Source organism: Rhinatrema bivittatum, chromosome 15, assembly GCF_901001135.1.
Source record: "Rhinatrema bivittatum chromosome 15, aRhiBiv1.1, whole genome shotgun sequence".
NCBI lineage: Eukaryota > Metazoa > Chordata > Amphibia > Gymnophiona > Rhinatrematidae > Rhinatrema > Rhinatrema bivittatum.
In genome coordinates, this window is record NC_042629.1 from 62,371,865 (window position 1) to 62,395,949 (window position 24,085).

General features: G+C 46.1%; 1 protein-coding gene across 1 annotated transcript; it reads right to left on the bottom strand.

Moving 5' to 3' along the window:
• Positions 1–671: 671 nt before the first annotated feature.
• On the bottom strand, positions 672–22,938 carry LOC115076727. The gene is made up of 12 exons (XM_029578519.1): positions 22,804–22,938; positions 17,890–17,911; positions 16,098–16,130; positions 14,870–15,032; positions 13,493–13,599; positions 8,543–8,708; positions 6,591–6,697; positions 5,349–5,526; positions 3,978–4,084; positions 3,285–3,450; positions 2,454–2,566; positions 672–742 (listed from the first exon to the last, which is right to left on the bottom strand). The coding sequence occupies exons 1-12, from the start codon at positions 22,822–22,824 to the stop codon at positions 735–737; spliced, it is 1,191 nt and encodes a 396-aa protein (XP_029434379.1). The 5' UTR covers positions 22,825–22,938; the 3' UTR covers positions 672–734.
• Between the last annotated feature and the right edge of the window lie 1,147 nt (positions 22,939–24,085).

Sequence of the window (24,085 nt, forward strand, 5' to 3'; positions counted from 1 at the left end):
TGCACCGTCTCATGACGACACGGAGCTAAGTTTGCACCGTCTCATGACGACACGGAGCTAAGTTTGCACCGTCTCATGACGACACGGAGCTAAGTTTGCAACAGTTTGAGCAGCAGTCAGCATTTTTTTTAAAACTCCTCTCCTAGCACATTATGTGGTGGTTCGTCCATCTAGCGTCGTCAGAATGCATTTGAAGTCAGTAAACTCAGAAAGGAGCAATACAAAACCAGAGTCGTCCTCCTTCATCCTAAGATATATTTTATTTTAATTAAATTCTGCATATATATATGTATATATATATATATATATACATATATACATACACACACACACACTTAGGGACACTTTGTTACATTTCTGGGAAAAATAATTCCCCCCCCCCCCCCCCCCCAAAAAAAATGTATGAACAAAATTTGGCGAAAAGCAAATGACTCGCTGTTTTCCACTGAATTTTTCCAGTTTTGTTCATTATGGTAAACACCCAGCTAAATACAATGAAGGCCCCTAAATATACTGTTAGCAACTGTCCCCCGCACAAGGAAAGAAATCGAGGGACCAGCAGGAACCGGGACCGGCCCACAGGGACCTACAGAGGCAATGACCGCAGACAGTTTCTTTTTTGCTTTTTTTCTTAATTTGCCGTGCTGGGTTCTTCTCACACTGTTTTTTTCTTCTTCTGGGATCGGGATTTCTACGGCCATCTGACCAAGTCTTCCTCCCCTGTTGCACTAAACTTAACGCCCTTGAGAAAACAAAAATAGAAAGACATTTCTTTTAACTTCTCCCAGAGAGCAAGGTGTGCCCGGCGCTGAACTCCGCCATGGGCAGTCCGCAGAGCAGCGAACTCTGATAATACGGTCCTTGGGAGATTTGGTTATTCCCACATTCCTGCTCTTTCCCATAACTTTAAGTCGCTTCCAATCTGACTCTGTGTTCAAGGCTAGTATCCCGGGCATTGTTTGATTCCCCACTACCACCCATATACTATACCTTAGACCACCCCCCCCCCCCTCTTCCCCTCCACCCCTTTCCAAGCCTGGCATCCTCCTCTCATGGTTTTTATCTCCTTGGCCTTCAGCTGTGAGAGGCTATCGGGTCCGTCCCTCCACTTTCTTACCCATAGTTTAAGTCTAAATCCCTGGATTATTAGCTCTCCCTATCCTTTTCCCTCTCTCCTGCCCCAGTTTTTCACCTCCACATTATCTGCTTAGCAGATGACGCTGTAAGGTGAGTTATCTAAAGGAAAAAAAAAAAAAGCCATATCAAATAGCATTGCAATAACACGAAAACTTCTGCCTCTTCCAAGAAGAAACCAGCGACTGAGAACAATGTGCGTACGTGCCGGAAAGCGATGCACTGAACCTCAGACAATGAAACAATCCAGCTAAGTCATGTTTGCTCTTACTGGTGGTTTGCAACTGTATTCCATGTTAAACTATCTTCCTACCCACCCACCCCTACCACAACTCCTTTAATATTAAAAAGGAGCATCACGTGAAAGTGCCTCACATACTTTAAAGCTAAGTTAAGCTGCTGCAATAACACATTTCAACATTTAAACAGTTAAATTTTTTTTTTCTTTCCACATGCGGTAATGTTTTGTTATCCAGACAGTGAAGACTGGGAAATCAAGCACAATGTTAAAAATATGTGTGTGTGTGTATTAATGGGTCCCACTGAAAAGATTAAAACCAGGCCCATCACATCTAAACGAAATACATTTATTAGCTCAACTGTTTTGCTTCCACATTGAAACTTTTGTCAGGGCTACAATGAACATTTCAGGGGTTTGGTGTTTGTGTGAGTGTAGGTATGTATTAATACATTTTCCACTGCAGACAGGGTATAGGGGAGCCACCCTTCAGTTACAAGGTTACCAGTTCCACTGCAGTAGAAGAAAAAAACCTGAAACTTATAAAACTAAACTGAAGAGCAGAAGCAGCATTCACCCTTCCCCCTCCTGGGAAGGTAGTCTCGGCCACTGTGCGAGAGCAACGTCCCCTGGCCAGCCAGGTTCATGATGCAGGCATTGCAGGCTCTGGAGGGGGCTGTGACTGAGGTGTAATCCTGCGATGACTGAAACCTCCCTGCTCCCCCCTGACTAAGCTATGAATGAAGGCTGATGGCACCCATGGCCACACCAGTGGAGGCTGCTTCTGACCGCGTTGGAAATCCAGAATGACAGGAGGAAACTACCATACGTCCTCCTCCACCCCCAAACAATGATTTTCATGGAAGCGTGCCGTTCAGTCTATCCCGCTGGGCCACGCGACGCACGGTTTCCACCATCTGACTCATTTTGTTAGTAGAACTCCCTATGGGGGTGACACTAAGCAACTTGTTGGGCAGACCGGATGGACCATTTATTAGGTTACTATGTAGATCCCGAGCTGGCTCCTTCTTTTAAAATCATCCCTATCACCCCCACCCCTCCCAAACCACAAGATACTGACCCTTTCCTTGGCAGAAGCTCTGCGGGCAGCTGAACCGGACTTTATAATCCTTGCAGAACAGAACGGGTGGGGTCAGTTTATTCAGACAGACAAATCCAGTGGTGGTGTCGGAGCTATGAAGGGAAAAAGAACGACAGGATCTGTCATGGGGAGGGGGGTGCAAAATGTCTGATAAGCCAGGATTCCCCCCCCCCCCAGAATGGTGACAAACATCAAAGCTACCTCTTCTCTTTCCACCACACAAATGCTGACCATGTCCTGTTGTCCCTGTGTCAGATCTCTACCTCGTTGCTCGCTTTAGTTCCCTGCAAGCTGGCATGAGGGCGGCACTCATTGACGCCCCGCCCCCTCCACGGCTCTGTTTGCTGAGTTTGAGCTCTGCATTGGGAGCAGCTGAGCTGGACCTCGGTACTATGAGCCGGGTGGTAGAGAAGGAAGGGGCGGAAACAGACGGTGCATATCCACTACCTCCCCCCTAGGAAACTGTTCCATGCATTCACCTCCCTATCCAGGAAGACATAGTTTCCTTTACCCCACTCTGAGCCTTATAATCGTAACCCCTTCTTCTAGAACTTTCTCTGAGGTATATGAATGTCTCTATCATATCCCCTCTGACTCTCTTCTCCTCTAGAGTGTGCATACGTACAGTATTCAGGTCCTGAACATTTTTACGCCAAACCATCATAAAACGTACAATGTAGGGAAATTCCGGCTCAGAGCAGTCAGCCCAGATTAGACCGGGATCCTCCAGCCAATCTCCAGGTGATTCTTTGCAAATGTACGCCCCCACCCGCAAGGCCCTTCTACAGCGGAGAGGGTTGCGGCTCTTACTACTGAATCAGAGAGGTTTGCAGGGGGCTGCCATCCAGGGTCTGGACCTCGATCTCAAGGGGGTTCGCGCACAGCTGTCCGGGGTACTCTTGAAGCAGGTTACTCAGGGTCTCATAGTCTCCATATCCACTGGGATCGTCCCGATCGAACCACTGGGTCTTGCAACCTAAAACACAGGGGGACAGAGAGACACACACAGCATAAAGGGGGATTTTGGGTAATTAAATATGTCTACATATTCTGCATGGTAGGAAACAATTATTAGGACACAACTCTTTAAAGGCACAGGTGTCATATTCTGGGCCAGGTTTTCCCATCATACCCTGATACATACAGCCCCCCTCCCATAATTTAAAGATAATCCCCAGTGGTTCCCCATCACACTGAGATGCTCCACCCTTCAGTGTTCTTCTTAAATTTACGATGTCTTGTCATGGGCTATTACAACTACAGTACCTGAGTCACATGTGACATTCTCTCTAGCTCTTTATAGTGACTATGGGTCTGGTGCATCAGGCGCCAACAACTGCTCAAGATTTATCAATGAAAGAGTCCTCCATATTTCAATGGGGAAAATGAGTGGACAGACATGCAGCAACAGAGCTTGTCTGTTAGGTCACTAGACGTTGACATAGACGTGATGGCTTTTAGCAGCAGTAACAAAATCCAGAGTAAGCCAGTGCTGGGCCTTACCTGAGCAGAAGCTCTTGGGGCAGGTGAACTGCACTTCATAATCCTTGCAAAGCTGCACAGGGGCGCTCAGTTGGTTCTGGCAGACAAATCCAGTTGTGGGGTCGTAGCTGTACAGAGGAGTGAAGGAAGAAAAAGGGAGACAGTCAGGAGGGGGGAAAGAACTCCACAGCAAGGAAGAGATCCCCAGGATTCCCCAGAGGAGAGGCCTACCAGATAGACCCCTGCCATTCTGCAGCAGGTATGGCCACACGTCCTTGGTTCAGACTCTTTCCTCATAGCCTCAGACACCTTTCTAAGCTTGCCTTCTTTCAAACACTATAGTTTTTCTTTTCTACAATACCCACTAGTCCCTTACTCCTCCTTTCTCCTGCCTCTCTTCTTTCCTTCCCTCCCATCCAGCCTCTTCAAAGCTTTTGCTTACCTGCTGAGACTAAGGGTCTAATTTACTAAGCTTTTTCCCCCTAGACATAGGATAGGGAAAAGCTTCACTAAATCAGGCCTTTAGAGCATTATAGATCTTAAAATCCGCACTTAACATAGTATCTGATGGCAGAGAACATAAGAACATAAGAAAATGCCATACTGGGTCAGACCAAGGGTCCATCAAGCCCAGCATCCTGTTTCCAACAGTGGCCAATCCAGGCCATAAGAACCTGGCAAGTACCCAAAAACTAAGTCTATTCCATGTAACCATTGCTAATGGCAGTGGCTATTCTCTAAGTGAACTTAATAGCAGGTAATGGACTTCTCCTCCAAGAACTCCTCCAAGAAAGACCATCTGGCCCTCCAAGAAAGACCATCTGGCCCATCCACTCTGTCCAGTTATTTTGCTCTGCCTTGCTCAGTATATGTCCCAGCTGCAAGCCATAGAATCTTGATTGCTTGACTTCCTCTTTGTCTCCCACCATGGCAGGCGGTTGAGTATGCAAGTTTCAACAACTGATCCAACACCCATCCCACCACCCATCCACTCTCTTCCCCATTCCCACTTCAAACCCTGCAGCAATCCAAGCAGCCACCAAGATCAGTCAAGCCATTGCCCAAGCATTGAGTGACCAAAGTTCCCTTGGCCAGATGGTAACCTGCCATCGCCAACCTGTTGGCACTGACCTAGTTGGGTTTTTTTGGGGAGTTGCAGCTTGCCTGGCAACCCCATAACCTGTAGTGTTGCTCATTTAGTCTCTCTCTTTGGCCTTTGTTTTCTCTCTCACCATGGGCGCCTGTGCCCTGACACAACCAAGTGTCTAAAATAAACCCTGCAGTATCCGATTATATTTCTTTCTGAGTAACTCGCCCACTGAGCTCTGATCCCTGTTCCGTCGGCAAACTCATCATGCTGCCCCTTATAAATCTGAAGATTGGCATTCTCACTACTGAATGAGGGAGTTCTGCCCACTGCTGACTGCCAAGATGCCATCCAGGGTCTGAGCCTTGATTCCTATTGGGTTGGCGCACAGCTGATTTGGAAACTCGGTCAGCAGGTCAGATAGCGTTTCATAGTCTCCTTTTCCGCTGGGGTCATCCCGATCAAACCAACGAGTTGTGCAGACTGCAGCACAAGGGGGGGGGGGGGGGGGAAATATGGGTGGGATTGAATGTGTGTTTTCTTAAATTGCTTTCATCCTCTTTATATCCCCCCTATCTTTGATACCCCGCTCTGGATGCCTTAAGGAACCTCTGCCAGCCAGATGGCAGTGAGGGTGCCTCCACTAAAGTGCGTTCTTAGCAACGATCTTTGGTGGGCAGTGGCTACCTAGAAGCATCCATCTCCCCTTGCTCCTGAGTGCATCACCGCTGCAGAGCAGCTACCATTATTATTATTATAATAAAGTGGCACCGATGGATGGGGGTTCCAAGCCTGGCAGCTCACAATGCTCAGCCTGTACCACAAGGTTGGTGCCTTCTGAATGTGAGTTCTTTTCAATATCTGTCTTTGGCCAGGCAGTTTCCTCCCCACTCCATTGGACCTCCACATCATCTAGAATCAGCACAACGACACTTCATACATAACTAACAAGATTTGTTATCCTATTTTTCATAAGCCCCCTACACACACTTTAGCTCAACCACTGCAACAGACCTCATGCACAAGACATCTTATTTCTGAATTCCTGCACTCTCATTGTAAAACCAGTTCCAAATTTCTATCCATTTTGCAATTGGGCTTTTTCTGATTTTCAGTCAAATTCTGAATGGATTAAAACCCAAAATATTTTGGCACTGGCTGCTGAACAGGCATTTTTCATAAATTTAAAAAAAAAAAATTCCATATACATTTTCAATGATCCCAGCTTAAGCAAAAGTCTAAAAGAATAGTTAATTTGAGAGACCGAGACACTTTCCCTGCAGGCATACTGACACTGTCTACTGTAGGATTGTCAATTTATTCATGTCAACCCTTCTGTGCTAATCCAGTTTTGGTTTTGTCCCACTGCATGCAGGGATTTGTAGTTCTGATTTTCATAGGGAGATTGGGAGAATCGGAACTACATCTCCATGCATGCACTGGGGCAAAAACCAAGATTGGAAAAGCCTGTTCAGTTGACCTGGAGTGGCCAACCTAATCTATTGCTATAAACGGATTGTGAAAGCTGCATGTTTACCGGACCTTACCTGAGCAGAAGCTGTCCGGGCAGGTGAACTGAACCTTATAATCCTTGCACATCTCTGCAGGTGGATCATATTTATTCATGCAGCCAAATCCACTGGCGGTGTCATAGCTGTGTGAGGAAAGGGACAGTCAGGAGGGTGACAAGCCTGGGATCTAGCAGATGCCTTGATTCCCTCAGAGCAGCATTCCAGACCACAAGACTACTTTTGCATGGATGGGATTTTGGGTGTTCTGTGGGCGAACGCTTATCTATGAGGGGGTGGGCCGAGCCTCTCCCCATGATAACTGCTATCCTCCTGTTATCCTATTTCTCCAGGTTTTCTATATACAAACTGCATCGTATTCGTTCCTCAACCTGCAAAAAAGCAGAGGCTTTTACGTGCGTGCTAGATACAGAGCCACGTCTGAACGAGACCACTTCCGCTCAGCCACTGCAGTGCCACCTCTTCCTGTGTCCTCCTCTACCAAAGAACCTCTCAGTGTGAGAAACAGGATGAGGATGAGATGAGGCAGGATCTTTTTTATAATTAATAATAAATGCCTGGAATGGGGCACAACCAACACTGTGTCAGCTGGGGTGAGGTGGCAAGCCCAGTACCATAAGCCCTCTGTTGCAATGACCTATTTTTGTAATTTTTTCCCCCTTCATTTTGATCTCTCCCCCTTTCTATCTAGCCCAGCCATTGTTTTGACAATTATTCAGCCAGGGATCATGGACCACAGCTCACTCTGGAAACCAAAACAACTGCATCCTGAATCTGATCATCAGGCGTCAACATTGTACACTGGCTGGAACATTTTCCATGGACCACAACAGACACACCCCTCCCCCCGGGTGGGCACTAAACACTGCATCTGCAGTGCCCCTAACCCCAGCCAGAGGATGAGAGTGGGATCCACTTCACCTGCATGACAGTTTGTGCAGAAGTGCCACTGAACCATCAGGCTGCCACAATAATCGGCAAGCTGGGAGCTCTCTGAGTTTTTTACCCAGAAACTGCAGGATTTTGTCTCTCTGGAGAGAACGTCAGAAATCTCTGGTTGCCTGAAGAAAGAAGTGGCATTGGTCTATATACAGACTGGAAGGAGGAAACATCAGTTTATACAGACTGGAAGGTGGAGGAGGTAGTGGTGGCAGCAGCGGGAGGGTTAGAGGCTGATGAGAGCTGAGCCTGCAGGCAGGAAGGGGGGAGAGTACTAGGGTGAAACCTGGGAAGGAGAGAGTGTATATAAGTATGGGTATTGGTGTGTGACATAGCTTAGGTGGGGAAAGAAAAAATTCAGTTCACGCACCCTTGCCCTATCTACACTAATCTCAGGATAATCTGAACTCAGAAGTTCCCAGGTACGATAATGAGTAACTTAAGATGGGTTCCTGAATGCTATGGCTGGTCTACTGTTATTCTAACACTTAACTCTGGCGCTATTTATTTTATTTATTTATTTATTTATTTATTTAAGAGTTTTTATATACTGTCATTAAGTTATTCACCATCACAACGGTTTACAATAGGGCACCAGTAAAAATATGGGTCATACATTACATAGGTGGTGCCAATAGTGTTCGGTAACAATAAGGTGTTTATTAGGGGGATTAAGTGTAACATAATAATATGACCTGAAGGTTGCCCTCAGTTAAAAAAAAATGTTGAAATAATTCAGTAAAGAATTATAGAATTAGGCATTTGGTGCTTTATTCCGCATATCTTTTACTTCAAATAGCCTGCATCAGTTTTCTTTCTTGAAGGCTTGTATGTAAAGCCAGGTTTTGAGCTGGCTATCACGGTGAAACTGCATCAACCTTTGCTTTTCTGCGTGTGGGTTTCATCTTTTCATCAGCACAGGGCGACACGGGGCATCCTACCCAGCCCGCCCCAAGTGGATCTTTGCACAAACTTTCCCAGCCACTGTCTAATCGAATCCCTCCCCCAACCTTGAGGTTTGCGGTTCTTACTATTGAATCAGAGAGGTTTGCAGGGGGCTGCCATCCAGGGTCCGAGCCTCGATCCCGATGGGGTTGGAGCATAACTGGCCAGGGTTCTCTTGAAGCAGGTTGCTCAGGGTCTCATAGTCTCCAACGCCACTGGGGTCATCCCGATCAAACCAGCGCGTCTTACAGCCTTAAACAAGGTGGGGGAGTGGAGACAGAGAGAGGCAGCACATCTCATTCGTTTTGCATATCGCATACATGTCTATAGATTCCCCATGCAATGAACATGGTAGAAATATTTCTTGCTCTTGTATTTCCAGCCTTCCTTACCTCTGAGGTTTTTCCCGTCCTTAAGCTGAGAAGGCCAGGGCGATCAAAAGTGAGTTTGCGTGTGAATGCAGTCGGAGAGAGTAACCGCGTGCTGCATGCCGCCAGAGCTGCCAAAGTGCCTCAAGGCCCAGCTCAAGGACAAAGATTGGCCGGTCCTGGTTTTCGAACTTAAATCCCAATACATTGTGTATTTGTAGCTCCTGCTTCTACAATTTTGGTAGCAGAATGCATCAGGTTGGAGAGATCCAGAACTGGCCTCAAAGCCCCCTTCACAGCCTGGCTCACATGGCATCTCCGACGTGCATGAGAAAGCTGAGACACTGGAGGCGAGCACAAGGGAGGACACACAGGGAGGTGAAGGCCATTTACCTGTGTACATGGGGTCTATGGAAATTGTGCTCCCTTAGTCCAGCTGAAAGTGCACGTGATGTTCCATAATCTTACCCATACTAATGGCCGCACTTAGGAGAGGCATTTCCAGCGTCATCTTTTGAACGGGATAATACATTCAGATAGAATATTCAAGCGGATGCATGCTATTTTCCATAAAACATCTGCCCAGCTGCAGAAAGGCAGGGGCAAAAGTCCACAGCTGCTGAGCACGCACAGCAAGATTCTGAGGGAAGGCAAGCATGGACTTTCTCTTTTGAAAATCGATGCAAAAGCTTGTGGCTAAAAACAAGTGCCTGCAGGTTGTGCCTCCAAGCATCGGACAGCCTTAAAAATCACTCCCCAGAAAACGTGTACATGGATATTGGGGATCTGGTCCCGGATAACGAGCCATGACCCAAGCTTGGTGCCCTGCCACTGTCCGTCATAGCACCCACTACCAGAGAGATGTGTACATCATCAATATTTATTTAGGTCACGCTTTTCCAGCTAGGGAGCTTTAAGACTGTTACCTACAGAAATAGTACAACATGGTAATCCTAGTATAAGATACCTGTTCAATAGAAGAACAGCAGTTAAATAACATTGGTGAAGTAAGGTACATTAAATAAATAGCGTGATAACTGCATTGCATTATTTGTAGGTAAGGGGCTGCATACAGTGCTGCGGTAAGTTACATTTCATGGAGTCTAAACTACAAAAATTTTAATTTTTAAAGACGGCTTTTCAATTGCCACTGAAGTTCCAACGGGATTCTCCTCCCCTGAATTATCCAGAAAGGAAAGGAGAATAAAACTGAGAATATCATAATGGTTCTGTGTAGATCTATGGTGCGGCTACCCTTTGAGACCTGTGGGCAGGGCTGGTCGCCCTATCTCAAGAAAGATATAGCGGAACTTAGAAAACGTGTAGAAGAAAAAGCAAAACAAATCTTAGAGGGTGGAACGGCTCTCATGTAAAGAAAGGCGACAGCTTAGGGCTCTTCAGCTCGGTGAAAGGGGACATGAAAGAGGTTTATGAATAGGGCAGAACGAATTAATAGGGAACAAGTATTTCCCGTTTCAAATAGTATTAGTACTAGGGGCACTCTATGAAGTTAATGGGTTGCACATTTAAAACAAGATTTAAGAAAGTGGGTGGTTGGTTTTTTGGGTTTTTTTTCATTCAGTGCAGAGTTAAGCTGTGGAACTGGTTTTAAAATGGTTTGGATAAGTTTCTGGAGGACAGGTCCATTAATACTTATTAGCCAGGCAAGTGTGGAGGATCACCATCGCCTTCATCTGGGGATGAGCGACAGGGAAAGGATCTTCAGAGCACTTGCACGTGACCCTGATTGATTGACCGCAGTCAGAGACAGGACCCTGGGCTTGACCGACCATTGGTCTGACCCAGCAGGACGCTTCTTCTGTTCTTATGACCCTGCTTTTGTGTTGAAGAGAAAAAAAAAAGAGGCCTGCAAGTCAATCTGCTTGAACATTGTCGTCTTTTGCTTTAGGCTTTCATTTCTTCTGGGGGGCGGGAGATAAACATTTCCACTCAAACTGGGCCATGAGAAAAACCTCTGCTGAAAGTGCTTTATTTTAAGATTGGGCAAATGTCCCTCGGTGCTCTCTGCACACGGCTTTGCTTGTTCTACAGCGGGGAGGGTCATCTTTCTCGCTGGAAAGCTGTGCTTGGGGTGCAGTTGAACTGTTTGTCATTCTTAGGCCTTTCCTCTTCAACCATACCATATAGAAGAAAGCACAAAAAAAATCCAGTGTGTGGTTTTGTTTTAATGCTTTTGCTATTGGCCGGGCAATACTGATTCTGCCTGCAAAGGTGATCGGATCTGATGGTGATGAAACGGTGTCCAGAGCCAGAGGGATACTAGGGTGCACAGGGCAAGTGGTTACTAATACAAAAAGGAGGCAAAGTTGTCTCTGTGTGGGTTTTTGGTGAGACTCTGCTTAGAGTATTGTGTCCAGTTCCGGAGCCTGTACCTCTGAAAGATGTAGACACAGCGGAGGCAGTCCAGAGAAAAGCTACTTCAGTAGTGTAGGGTATGCACCACAAACCCCCCATATAACATGAGAAGTAAGGGTCTAGATATCAATACCTTAGAGGAGAGAAGCTGGGGCGAGGGGCTTGATAGAGATGGTCAAATACTTCAAAGGTATAAATAATGCTAAAACTTTCCCGGGGCAGTGGAGGGGGAAGAAAGATCTAAGATGAGGTCATAGTATGAAGCTCCAAGGGGCAGAATCGGGAGCAGCATCGAAAAATATTTCTTCCCAGACAGGGTGCTGGTGGATGCATGGAACGGTGTCCCAGAGGAGATGGTGGAGGTTTAACAGTAACTGGATTCAAGAAAGCCTGGAATAAGCACAGAGGATGCTGAATCAGAACGAAATAGATCTGCTGGGGTCCGTGGCACCTGGGTTTCTGTGCTCTTGTAACTCTCTTCTCTTGTGCCTATACTCAATACTCTCAATATCCTCTATAGAGAAAGTTAGAGGGTTTTTTGATGATTCCGACATAAATTAGAAGATGTGTGAACATTTTATGTTTCCTAGATTCCTGCTTTGGTACCAGAGCTGGACTTTGGGGTGAACGAGCGGGGCGGTCGCCAGGGGTGTCAAGAGCTGGGGGCACCCTGGGCACCCCCAGCATCTCCCATGCTGTGACGGCGTGGCTGCAGCAGATCCCAGCCTGCCATGCCTGAAGACAGGCCCGGGGAAGGGGGCGCTTTTCACCCGAGTTGCCATTTGCCCAAAATCCAGTCCTGTTTTGGTACATAAATTCTCACATGGTTTTCGACTACTAACCAATGGCAGGGCAGCTTTCAAAATACTTCATCTCAACCAATGGCTGGGAAACCTTGAAAATGCTCAGCGGCATCCCCCTGACCTACCTGAGATTTTAACTGAACTGGCCAGCTTTCCTACAGGAAAGAAACAGGAAGGAGTCAATGTGGGAGTCACTGGGCGCTGTCCTATCTCTGGCACAAATCTGAATGAAATTGGCCAAAATATTTAAAAAATGTATTATGAGGGGAAAGTGGAGGAGACAGTGCAGTGTGCACACGTGTGACCGTGACTGACAGGGATACAAGCTGTTGAAAGATATGAAAGTTGAACAAGACAAAAAGGGCTTCGGAGCCATCGACATCCTGCATGAAAACCCGGGTGGAGACTGATCCAAGACAACTGCTCATTCTATCTCATTTACGGGACGCAGTTTGACCGGCTCCTCGAAATTTTAAGTTCCATTGATTTATTGCAGGGATAAGTAGCAGAGTATTCAGGTGTATGCAGAAGTTTACCCCTGGTCCAGTTTTATGTTTCAATGGAAGCTGGCACAAAGTTAATCACAAGATGGCGGACTGGTGGGAGATTCTGTTGGAATTTTGCGCCCCTGATGCGGTTTCCTCGCAGCGTGGCTGCACATCGGGTTATTATAACTATGAATACTGGTGATGATATGATGCACTGAATACTTGTCTTCCTTTGTCAAAGAAATTGAAGCAAATTAGAAGGTAAGTGCAATTGCTTTAAGACTGTTTTATCTGCTTTATGTTAAAAATAAAAAAATGAATTTTTTTATGGGACCTATGATGGTATATAAAAAAAATAGGAGCTGTTTCTCCTGTCTTATTCTGACGGTCTTCTGCATAATTTGAATTGTATAGATATTTGGATATATTTTGGGCTTTGCACTCTCACTACAGTCCATTGAATGAATTATGTGCCTTTGAAGTCTTTTTTTTTTTATTGACACTTTAGTTTTTATTATTTAGTGACATCTATTTGCTGATTTTTAACAAGTAGAAAATTATAAAACAGTGAATAAGAAGTGCAAATGTTTGGACACCCTGGTAGTCGATTCAATAATACTGATTTTAAAAGGTTGTTAATAAGTCCATAATGTTGATTGACTCATTAGACCTTCAGGTAGTCAGGTGAAAACAATTCCAGGGTTGAATAAATACTCTGACCTTTCTAACCTCTCAGGTTGTGATTATTTCTACTTTCAACAACCATCAGCTTCTGTAAATAGCAGCTGTTGGAGCATTTGAAAATAATGATAATTCACTCTTACAAAACAGAGGAAAACTATTAAAAAAAAAAAATCTCTAAATACTTCCAGCTAGCAATTTCAACTGTCAGAAGCATTGCCTGTGTGTGTGACTGTCTGGTCTTATTGCAATTCTTACTCCCTAGTCCCCTAACAGCATCACTTTAGATACTTTACCACATATCGCTTACTGGACCTTACCTGAGCAGAAGTTGTCTGGGCAGGTGAACCGAACCTTATAATCCTTGCACATCTCTGCAGGTGGGTCATATTTGTTCTGACAGCTGAATCCATTTGTGGTGTCAGAGCTGTACAAGAGAGAGTCACAATGAATCTGTGATCAATCGGACACCTTGACTCCCTGAAAGAGAAGTACCATGGATCGGCCACCTGCAGTCCTGCTGCCACGGGAAAAGGAATATAGCAGAGTGTGGTCCACACCTTGTACTAATACCAGGATCACATCTCTGCTGTCAGTTCAGCCCTCAGCACCAGAGAAACCGGAAACGGTTGCGATGATGCCACATGAGGTAGAACATTTTTGATAGGTTGTTTCTAGCCCAACAGTATCCTCCTGCCCCATTGGGTATCCAGCTCAATCAAAACCAGTGTCTATTGGGCTATGGTACCATAAACCTTCATTCACCGGTACCCAGGGATTTTTTTTTTCCTATCTTATTTATTTTTACACCCCCCAACTCAGCCCAGCCATTGTAGCAACAGTTCTTGGCTAGGGGTCAAAAACTGTGGCTCCCTCCTGAGCTTGACATGTGGACCCTAAGTCTAGCCACTAGGTGTCACCTTTTGTATATTGACTGAGACCCTTTCCCCAGCTAACCTGGCTTGGGGAGCTGAAGCCTAACCTGGCAACCAGGCAATGTGCAGTGCTGCCACCGAATCACCAAGATGACCCGGTATTTTATCAATTTTTGGGGAGCTGGACAGTTTACTCCTTATTTGAGCTTCCAGATCAGTCGGAACTAGGCTGAGATCCGACACCATGTACCTTCATTCACAATTACCTGTAGAATTATCCTCCATTTTTAATACCTCAACTCGCTGAGCCCTGCCACCACAGCAACAGTCCCTGGCTGGGGGCCACACACCAGGTTCTCCCTCCAGTCATGACCCTCAAATCCAATCACTAGGTGTCACCATTGCATGATGATGGGACTCTCTCTCCTACCTCTCCCCCCCATGTTGTAAATGCTGCCTCTGCAGCATCCCCAACCCTGGCCAACCCCGTGCACAGCACTGTGTCACTGATCACCAGGCCAGCCTGACCCAATATTTTGCTATTTCTATTAAATGCTACTTTAAGTAATAAGTAACTTTATAGGGTGTGTGTGTGTGTGACTATTTTCTGAAAATATTATGGATATTTTTAAATTACACAGTTCAAGACAAGTTTACTCTTATTCTAAAGCTGCGTCCTGGCCCTGTCGGGATGAAAACATCCAGTCATAGGGGTGATGACTGCATTCACCTTCCTGCACTGAGTTAGCCCATCTCTGGGTGGATCTTTGCACACACCCCTTCCCTGAAACCCTTTTAAAATGTGAGTTTTGTGGCTCTTACTGAATCAGAGAGGTTTGCAGGGGGCTGCCGTCCAAGGTCTGCACCTCGATCCCGAGGGGCTTGGCGCACAGCTGGCCAGGGTACTCTTGAAGCAGGTTACTCAGGGTCTCATAATCCCCAACTCCACTGGGATCGTCCCGATCAAACCACCGGGTCTTGCAGCCTTAAACATCAGCCAGGAGGGGGGATAGGGAAGAAAACAGAGCAAGGCAAACTATATGAACACATCTTTTACATATGTATAGAACAGCTCCCGTGCAGCTGGGCACATTGATAGTTATTTATTCCTATGCTTGCATTCTTTTTTTATTTTATTTTTTTATTTTCCCCTTTTCCCCTACCTGCATCATGAGAGGGTCAGGGTTTCTGAAACTGTGCATGTGTGTGTGTGAATGCAAGTCAGAGAGTGACGCACACTGTATGCATGAGACGTGTGCGGAGAGATGTACACAAGGAGCAGTACCTGGGAGAGGAAATAGGAAGTGTGTGTACATGAGACAGAGGATGCATGTGAAGGGAAGAGAGCGTGTGGACATGAGAGAAGGAGCTTGCACAAGTGAGAGAGAGGACAAGTGAGAGAGAGCACATCAGAGAGGGTAAATAGTGTGGGAGAGAGAGTGTGTGTGTGGGGGGGGGGAGAGAGAACATGAGCACAGGAGAGAAGGGACAAAGAGCTGGTGAAAGAGGAGGGGAGTATGAATGAAGTCGTCGCGCAGAGTAAATGAGCGCAAAGAGGGGAGAGCATGCACGAGAAAGCAACAAAGTTTGCACATGTGTGCACGGTCTTATCAAAGAAGAGCTGGGATTCTGTCATCCCCTTTGTCAATAGGTTCTTCAGCTTGGTACATAAAATAATAAAATAGTGCCCATCTGTCTGTGAGTTCCATTAAAACAGTGTCTCAACCAGGCTGACTGCGTGGTCCAGCCAGCACAGGAGGCTTTGGTTCAAGCATCCCACCCTGTATGAGCAACAGGAATCTGGGTGCATCGACGATGTTCTCAAGCAGATAGGAAAGGCATCTACTGTCCTCGGAGCGACCCCCAGCTGGTGCCAGAATGGCACTGAAGGGGGATCGGTCCCTGACCAGCCCTCAGCCAGGGAGAGGGGACCTGAACCACACCACCCCAGTATTTGGGGAGGCAGCATGAAGAGGGTAGAAAGGGGAAGGGGGAGAAACCCAGTGTGAATACATCAGCCATCAGTTTTAGCCATACCCTTCTTCCCTACCTTTTCCTGATGGTCCAGTAGTGCATTCTGTGCCTATAAAAGCAAGAAAAACAAATTAGTCTTTTGCCAGTAATGTTTAACTCTGAACGTGTATCACTATTGAACTAATTTACTAGCAATATAAGGGATTTCATATTTTGAACTGCATATGAATTGTTTGAAAACAATGCGATGTGAAACCATTAACAGGTTTCCAAATGCTTAGTTCACTTATCGAAAGCTCAGCCACCTGGGCATGCAAATGAAGGAGCTGCACGTGTAGATGAGCTGAATGTGCTTCTGGAGATTTTCAGCCGCCTGAAGCCACGCGCAGAAGTTCATAACCATCAAGGAGGGTTCGTGCAGGTAGCTTGTGTTTAAACAACCGGATTGCTTTGTGTGTGCTTAAATACGTGCGTAACTTTACTATTAGACTGAAAATAGACATGATCATAACCATCATGTCTATCCCATCTCACGTGCACCGTGAGAGAGCTAAAAGGAGGCCACGAGATTACAAGGTCCCTTGCCAGAAAAACTTACTCTAAATCTGAGCGCAGGGAGGTCAGATGACCTGCTTAAGGTCAATCAGCCAGAGCTGGGCAAGGGGGAAATTCAGCTGTCCCGGGGTCTGTCCTGCCCATATGCTGTACGTAAGCAGGATTTTGTGTCCTCTGGGAGCCCAGGTGTGGATGGAGCTTTGAGAAACCTCCCCCCTCTGGTCCACAGGCCAAGATATGATAAGACACAACAGTCCAGGGGCTTTCTGGGTTGGAGTCAAGAGGTACCCACATATATTGCTATTTTATAAGAGATGTGTGTGATTAAATTGGGCAACTGGTTTGTGCAGTTTTACACCTGCTATTTATCAAGCACAATCAGTATCAGACTCATCTGATATTCTGGGTGGATGTTCAGGGTGAAGAACTTAATGGCTCTCTGTGAACTGGAGGGGTATCGGCAAACTGGTGATTTCAATTCCATGCATATGTGTTAAAATATATCAAATTCTGTGCATAAACTGGATTTTACGTGAGCAAGTCTGCTTTTTTTTTAATGCATAAAATATATGTGCATATATTCTTAAAATAGTAGGGCAGATACCTGCAATGCATTGAAAGAGTGTATTTGCGCACAACCAAACAGACACACGTATGGTGGGGGTAAACATATATGTATTTTATAATCTGCATGGACCATTTGCTCTTACAAATCTGTGTTTGTGTTCTATGATATAATATACCACTACTCATTCCACCATTTACAAAGGTGGACACTCTAAAGCTGCAAGAAAAGGAAGGCATCCTGAGACTGCCAGGGGGCAGATTTGGTCAGGAAATACAGGAGATGCCAAGAAGGCAGGGACCTTAGAAGCTGGCAGAGGCCTGGAGGCCACCAAGAAGGCAGAGATCTCAGAAGTTGATAGTGGAGCATTGGCCTGGTTGCAAGAGGCCAGGGACACAGGAGCTGATGCTCTGGTAAGGGATATCCCTAAAGGAGGTGGGTGGGTGAAGCATAGGATGACTTTGGGATAGCAGAAGAATATGCCACAGAAGAAGGCATTTAGTGGTTGCAGAGATCCACTGGCTCCAACTGGAAAATAAAATGTTACAGGGAAGGGAAGAGAAATGGGGGGAAGGTGTATGTGGCCTTTTTTGTTTTGTTTTTAATTTTCAATTTAATTTCCAAGTCTTATATTCTGTCTTTATAGCCAACGTTAAATAAAGTAGATTACATCAATTAAAAATAATAAAAAATATATAAAACAGGCAACCATACTTAGTTCACAAATAAAAAAAAGAACTTCACTTACTTGCAAATGAAAGCACCAGAAGCTGAGAAAAATTCAGAGAGATTAAAAACTGTGTGGACAGAATGGTTTAAAAAACCTTCCATACCCACCATAAATATATACTAAATACCCCCACCCAGACAGAATGCTTATCAGGAGTTTAATATAAAACCTTTAAGTGTGGTAAGACTCACCTCTTGTAGTCAACACCTATTGACTTTTAGTCACACCCCATGTCTCTTTCACAACCACATTACCATCAAAGTTATGTCAGATCCAGAGCATTTATTACTGGCATCCAGTTACCTTGTGGAAAGCTTCCACTTAACAAAATTTAAGAAAAAAACTTGTAGCAAGACTAGCCCTGTACTCTTTTCACATTATACCAGGAGAGTGCTCAAATTCCTACTTCTTCTGATAGTGCATAGGCTTTATTCATAATAATCGAGGCTTAATTTGTAGGGAACGGGGTGGAGGAACATTCCCGCGCTTCTTTTCAGGTTTAAGAGGCAGAGCAGCAGGGGTGCGAGTGTTCTGCTCCAGCCCCTCCCCTCCAGGCAGCCTGCAGGGAAGAGAAGAAGAGGGACCGAGCCTGGAGCACACAGAGATGAAAACAGTCACTCTGCTCCCTAATCCAGTCTCTCTCCTCTTGTTCCCTCTCCCCCCCACCTCTCCTCCTGTATTGCAGGGAACAGAGGGGGAGGGGATGATACTGAAGCAGACACCGCAGCGCAAAGAACAGAGATGAAAAAAAGTTTGAATAAGCACAAATTTTAAAAAGTTGAGCAGTAGTGCCAATTGCCAAGGCTTCAATTGTGGTCTTGATGAATGGCTCCTGCTGCAAATAACTTTCAAACGTTTATGCTAATTTATTCCCCTTTTGTGTCCATTACCGAGGGCTTCATTTCTGGCAGAACAAGCCAGAACAGCGTTCTGCCACCATTTTTCTAGGGTCTGAGAAAGTGGAGCAGAGCCCTAAGGAAACAATAGTTGCTTGGATCGTTTATAAACCCCCTCCCAAAAAAAAAGCCCTTGGAGGAAGCAAAGAAGGACAAAGAGTGTTGAAGCTGCTCAGCCACTTGGCTTTGACTTTCTGTGCAATTTCCCAGCACAATTTAGGAGGCTGTGAGGGACAACAGCCAAGGGGGGAAAAAAAAAGACCCGGGGTGAATGCCCGTCAGCCCCACTGCTTCTGCCTCTTTCTGCTCATCGTGCCGCCACCCCGGACCCTGCCACCTCTACTGCTGGTGACCACATTGGTGAGGGTGAGAGTGAAGGAGATGTGGGAAGAGGAAGGAATGAGTGAAGGGACTGGAGGGAGGGAAAGCAGAGTGAATGATGGGACGTGGAGAGGGCAAAAGAGTGAGTGAAGGGATCGGAGAGGCTGTGGGTTGCGTGGGTGAAAGAGTGAGTCAGGGGATCAAAGGTGAGCGAGGGGATTGGAGGGACTATGAGATGATCAGAGTGGGGGCAACCTATGAGAGAAGTGATTAGAAGGGGTTGGAGAAAGGATTGGCTGTGGTGGGGGGAGGGGGAGAGAAGAGAAGAGAATGAGTGAGGAGAGCATGTGACATTGCTCCCTTCCTTTCATCCCCAAAGGAGGTACAAAGCAGGCCATGGTTTTCAATTCCAGGCCCCACACCCATGTCTGAGAAGAGCAGATGGTGCACACTGGTCTGCTCCTGCCCCCTAAAGCAGAGGTGAGCCAGCTGAATCTGGCTTGAAGAGGAGGCCTGTGCTTTTCTGGCCAGGGAGAGAGAGAGAGCTGCCGCAGAGGGAGACGTTCCAGGGAGAAGAGGGGCTTGAGGATCACTAGGGAAAGGGGGTTGCTTGCTTTAGGACCACTGTAAGGAAGGGAGGATAAGGACCACTAGGGAAGTTAAGGGGGTGGAGGCTGGAGCAGAGGATCAGGATTGCCAGGGCAGAGAGGAGGAGGAGGGGGTTAAAAACAGCCCTATTCTCTCTATCAGCCTTCTCCAGTGATCCTGCATCCCCCAACTCCCAGCCATCCTATGCCTACCAGTGCTCATCAAACATGCTAAGGATGTGAAGAATGTGTTCCCGTGTGTGTGCGCGGGAGAGAGAGAGAGAGAAAGAGTTCACACCTGGCCCTGGTCCTGCCCTTTCGCACAGGTCACCTCTGACCCCTTTCCACAGTTGCATTTCCTTTTTGTCTGTAAATTAAGCCCTGATGATGATTTAGATTATCTTTTATCTAAACAAAATCCTAAACTGCTAGCATTCCAATGGAGGGGGAGGGGAGGAGGATAATTTGAGGTTGGAGTAATCTTTCTAATCGGTCAGTTAACAAAGACCTTATCCCAGTTGCCTGTACTGCCTTCCACAGCCTCTAAACCAATGGAAGAGCTCTTCCAGCCACCAGTGCGCCCCACTATAGTATCTCAGCCATCTGTGCGCCCCGTTATAGTATCTCAGCCACCAGTGCGCCCCACTATAGTATCTCAGCCATCTGTGCGCCCCGCTATAGTATCTCAGCCACCTGTGCGCCTCTCTATAGTATCTCAGCCACCTGTGCGCCCCACTATATCTCAGCTACTTGTGTGCCCCGCTATAGTATCTCAGCCACCTGTGCACTCCACTATAGTATCTAAGCCACCTGTGAGCCTCTCTATAGTATCTCAGCCACCTGTGCACTCCACTATAGTATCTCATCCACCTGTGAGCCTCTCTATAGTATCTCAGCCACCTGTGCACTCCACTATAGTATCTAAGCCACCTGTGAGCCTCTCTATAGTATCTCAGCCACCTGTGCACTCCACTATAGTATCTAAGCCACCTGTGAGCCTCTCTATAGTATCTCAGCCACCTGTGCGCCTCTCTATAGTATCTCAGCCACCTGTGTGCCCCACTATAATATCTCAGCTACTTGTGTGCCCCGCTATAGTATCTCAGCCACCTGTGCACTCCACTATAGTATCTAAGCCACCTGTGAGCCTCTCTATAGTATCTCAGCCACCTGTGCACCCCACTATAATATCTCAGCTACTTGTGCGCCCCGCTATAGTATCTCAGCCACCTGTGCACTCCACTATAGTATCTAAGCCACCTGTGAGCCTCTCTATAGTATCTCAGCCACCTGTGCACTCCACTATAGTATCTCATCCACCTGTGAGCCTCTCTATAGTATCTCAGCTACTTGTGTGCCCCGCTATAGTATCTCAGCCACCTGTGTGCCCCGCTCTTCTAGCCACCTGTGCACCCCACTATAATATCTCAGCCACCTGTGCGCCTCTCTATAGTATCTCATCCACCTGTGCGCCCCACTATAATATCTCAGCCACCTGTGCACCCCACTATAATATCTCAGCTACTTGTGCGCCCCGCTATAGTATCTCAGCCACCTGTGCACTCCACTATAGTATCTAAGCCACCTGTGAGCCTCTCTATAGTATCTCAGCCACCTGTGCACTCCACTATAGTATCTCATCCACCTGTGAGCCTCTCTATAGTATCTCAGCTACTTGTGCGCCCCGCTATAGTATCTCAGCCACCTGTGTGCCCCGCTCTTCTAGCCACCTGTGCGCCCCACTATAATATCTCAGCCACCTGTGCGCCTCTCTATAGTATCTCATCCACCTGTGCGCCCCACTATAATATCTCAGCCACCTGTGCGCCCTGCTATAGTATCTCAGCCACCTGTGCGCCCCGCTATAGTATCTCAGCCATCTGTGCGCTCCACTATAGTACCTAAGCCACCTGTGCACCTCTCTATAGTATCTAAGCCACCTGTGCGCCCCACTATAATATCTCAGCCACCTGTGCTCCCCGCTCTTCCAGCCACCTGTGCGCCCCACTATAGTATCTCAGCCACCTGTGCGCCTCTCTATAGTATCTCAGCCAGCTGTGCGCCCCACTACAATATCTCAGCCACCTGTGCACCCCGCTCTTCCAGCCACCTGTGCGCCCCACCATAGTATCTCAGCCACCTGTGCACCTCTCTATAGTATCTCAGCCACCTGTGCACCTCTCTATAGTATCTCAGCCACCTGTGCACCCCGCATGCAAAAAGGTGTAAAAAAGCTTTTTTTAAAATATATTTTAAAAATGAACTTATTACCGGCTGTAGCAAGCTGTTTTAGCAGAGTCCACTACTCACGTTGAAGGTCTTGGAAGAGCTTTGCCGCTCGCATGGAAAGCTGGAGCTTTGATTCAAAGTGTTTCATTACGATTACTGGATAATATTGTCTTTAAGCACTACATGCCTGACAGCGAATAAACAAGAAAGTATTCCCTGAGGAAAGATCCTTCGGGATTTGAGACGCGACCTCGTTGGGTCATTACCTTCAATACAGATAAGTCAGGACATTATTCTATCTTGCTACAGCCAGTAATAAGTTCATTTTTAAAATATATTTAAAAAAAAAAGCTTTTTTACACCTTTTTGCACGCTTCATGTAAATATAAAAACAAAAGAGCGGAAGGAGGAGGAACATTAATGATTACAAAATTTGATAACACCTGGAGTGGTGGTTTATAACATGAAATATGAAACGTTCCTGTCCTCCATAAAAAAATGTTTGCCTTGGTCAGAGTTTTTACCATTTTGAACATAAGAAAAACACTAATACAATCCGCCTTTAGGAGGTATTCAGCTTTACTTTATGGTTAAAGAGTTGTCGAAATAATTTTTTACTAAGAGGTGATATTTTTCTTATTTTGGGTGTCATTACAGTAATCCCTCTAGAATAGCACAGTGCAGTTATTATTACTGCAATCATTTATGTACATTTTTGTATCTTGGTGAATTATATCTATCAGAATGAATGTGTCATTAACTTTTCCATGAGTAATTCCATCCTCTGCACTTACCAGTTAGCTGCACATATTTCTAAAGTATTTCCCAACCTCCCTTCCCCATCACCCTTTCAACCTTCCATTGCCCCAAAGTCACCATTGCAAACCTGGGCTCCTTACCATGCTTAGGAGCGCCCTCATCTCTGCCAGGCAGTGGACAGGTTTCCTGGCTTCTGAGTCGACGGGTCCAGCGCTGGCGTGTGAGAGCTCGGGCAGCCTACGAGTGGCTGATAAAGAGTCCCTGCTGGCCTCACCCACCTGGATCCTTGCGCAATGCCATGAACTCTTCTGGCTGCAGTTCCCTCGCAGCCAGACCTGTGATCCTGAAAAGCCACAATCCTGCTAAATTGAGCCTCCTGCTTCAGAATTACTCAACATGTAGCTTAAGTTACATTCTTTAAAAAGGGCTCCAGGGGCGATCCGGGAAACTACAGACCGGTTAGCCTGACTTCAGTGCCAGGAAAAATAGTGGAACGTGTAAGGGATTTTTTTTTTTACCATCTAAAGGGTACAATTATCTTAAACTATTTTGCTTATGTTGGGCAAGAAAGGAAAAGGATGCCAAAGGTAAAATACATCCTGCTGGGTGTGAACTGAGACAAAGCAATGACAGGAGAGGTTTGACGGCATTTAATATTAGGCAATGTACATGGGATTCGTGAATAGGCTTTTGTGATACTCGTACGTGCTGAATGGGGCAGTACTCGCCTGCAGTTATTAGGGACCTTACCTAGGCCTAGTTAGTTGATGATACATAATAGGGAATGAGTACAAGGTGGCATCCAAAAGTCAGGGGGTCATTTTTCAAAGCGATCGCACGCAAAAAGTAAGAACCCTTTTCGCTGCCTATTTCTCGCCCAATAGCACCACCTTTTATGATGGCGCTATTGGGTGCGAAAGCCCCCCCCGTAGCGCGCGATTCACGACGCCACAGTGTCTTAGAAAATCTAGGCCTTAGTTAGGTGTTTACATACATTCAGCAATGGATAGAAGTGAGGGCAAGAGGTCATTGTTCCATTACCTACGGCACTTCTCAGGGAGAGCACAGAGGCAAATGTCCTGGGCACCTCTATTCCACGAAGGTAGTCCAAATTTTTGAAAATGTGCAAAACAATCACCATCGAATACAGTTTCCAGCACAGAAACCTCCCCCAACATCCTCTTCAGTAAACACCAAAGCTAAGAATTAATTTAGTCTCTTTGCAATGGCCTTATCTTTGCTAAGTGCCCCTCAATTTTCTAATGATCCAACCAACTCCCTCACAGGCTTTCTGATTCAGATATATTTTAAAACGTTTTAGTTATCAGTTTTTTAGCCCTCCTTATCAATGCTAACATCTAACATCCAATGTCTATTCTTTTCCCTATTTTCCTCAGATGGATCCTTTTTTCCAATTTTTAA

Bases quoted from the DNA above. Each gene is read 5' to 3' on its own strand.
- LOC115076727 (XM_029578519.1), bottom strand. From the start codon at position 22,824: ATGAGGGCGCTCCTAAGCATG. The intron at 5,527-6,590 runs GTAAGGTCCGGT...CTTGTGCTGCAG, and splicing joins CCCGGACAGCTTCTGCTCAG to TCTGCACAACTCGTTGGTTT. The intron at 3,451-3,977 runs GTAAGGCCCAGC...CCTGTGTTTTAG, and splicing joins CCCCAAGAGCTTCTGCTCAG to GTTGCAAGACCCAGTGGTTC.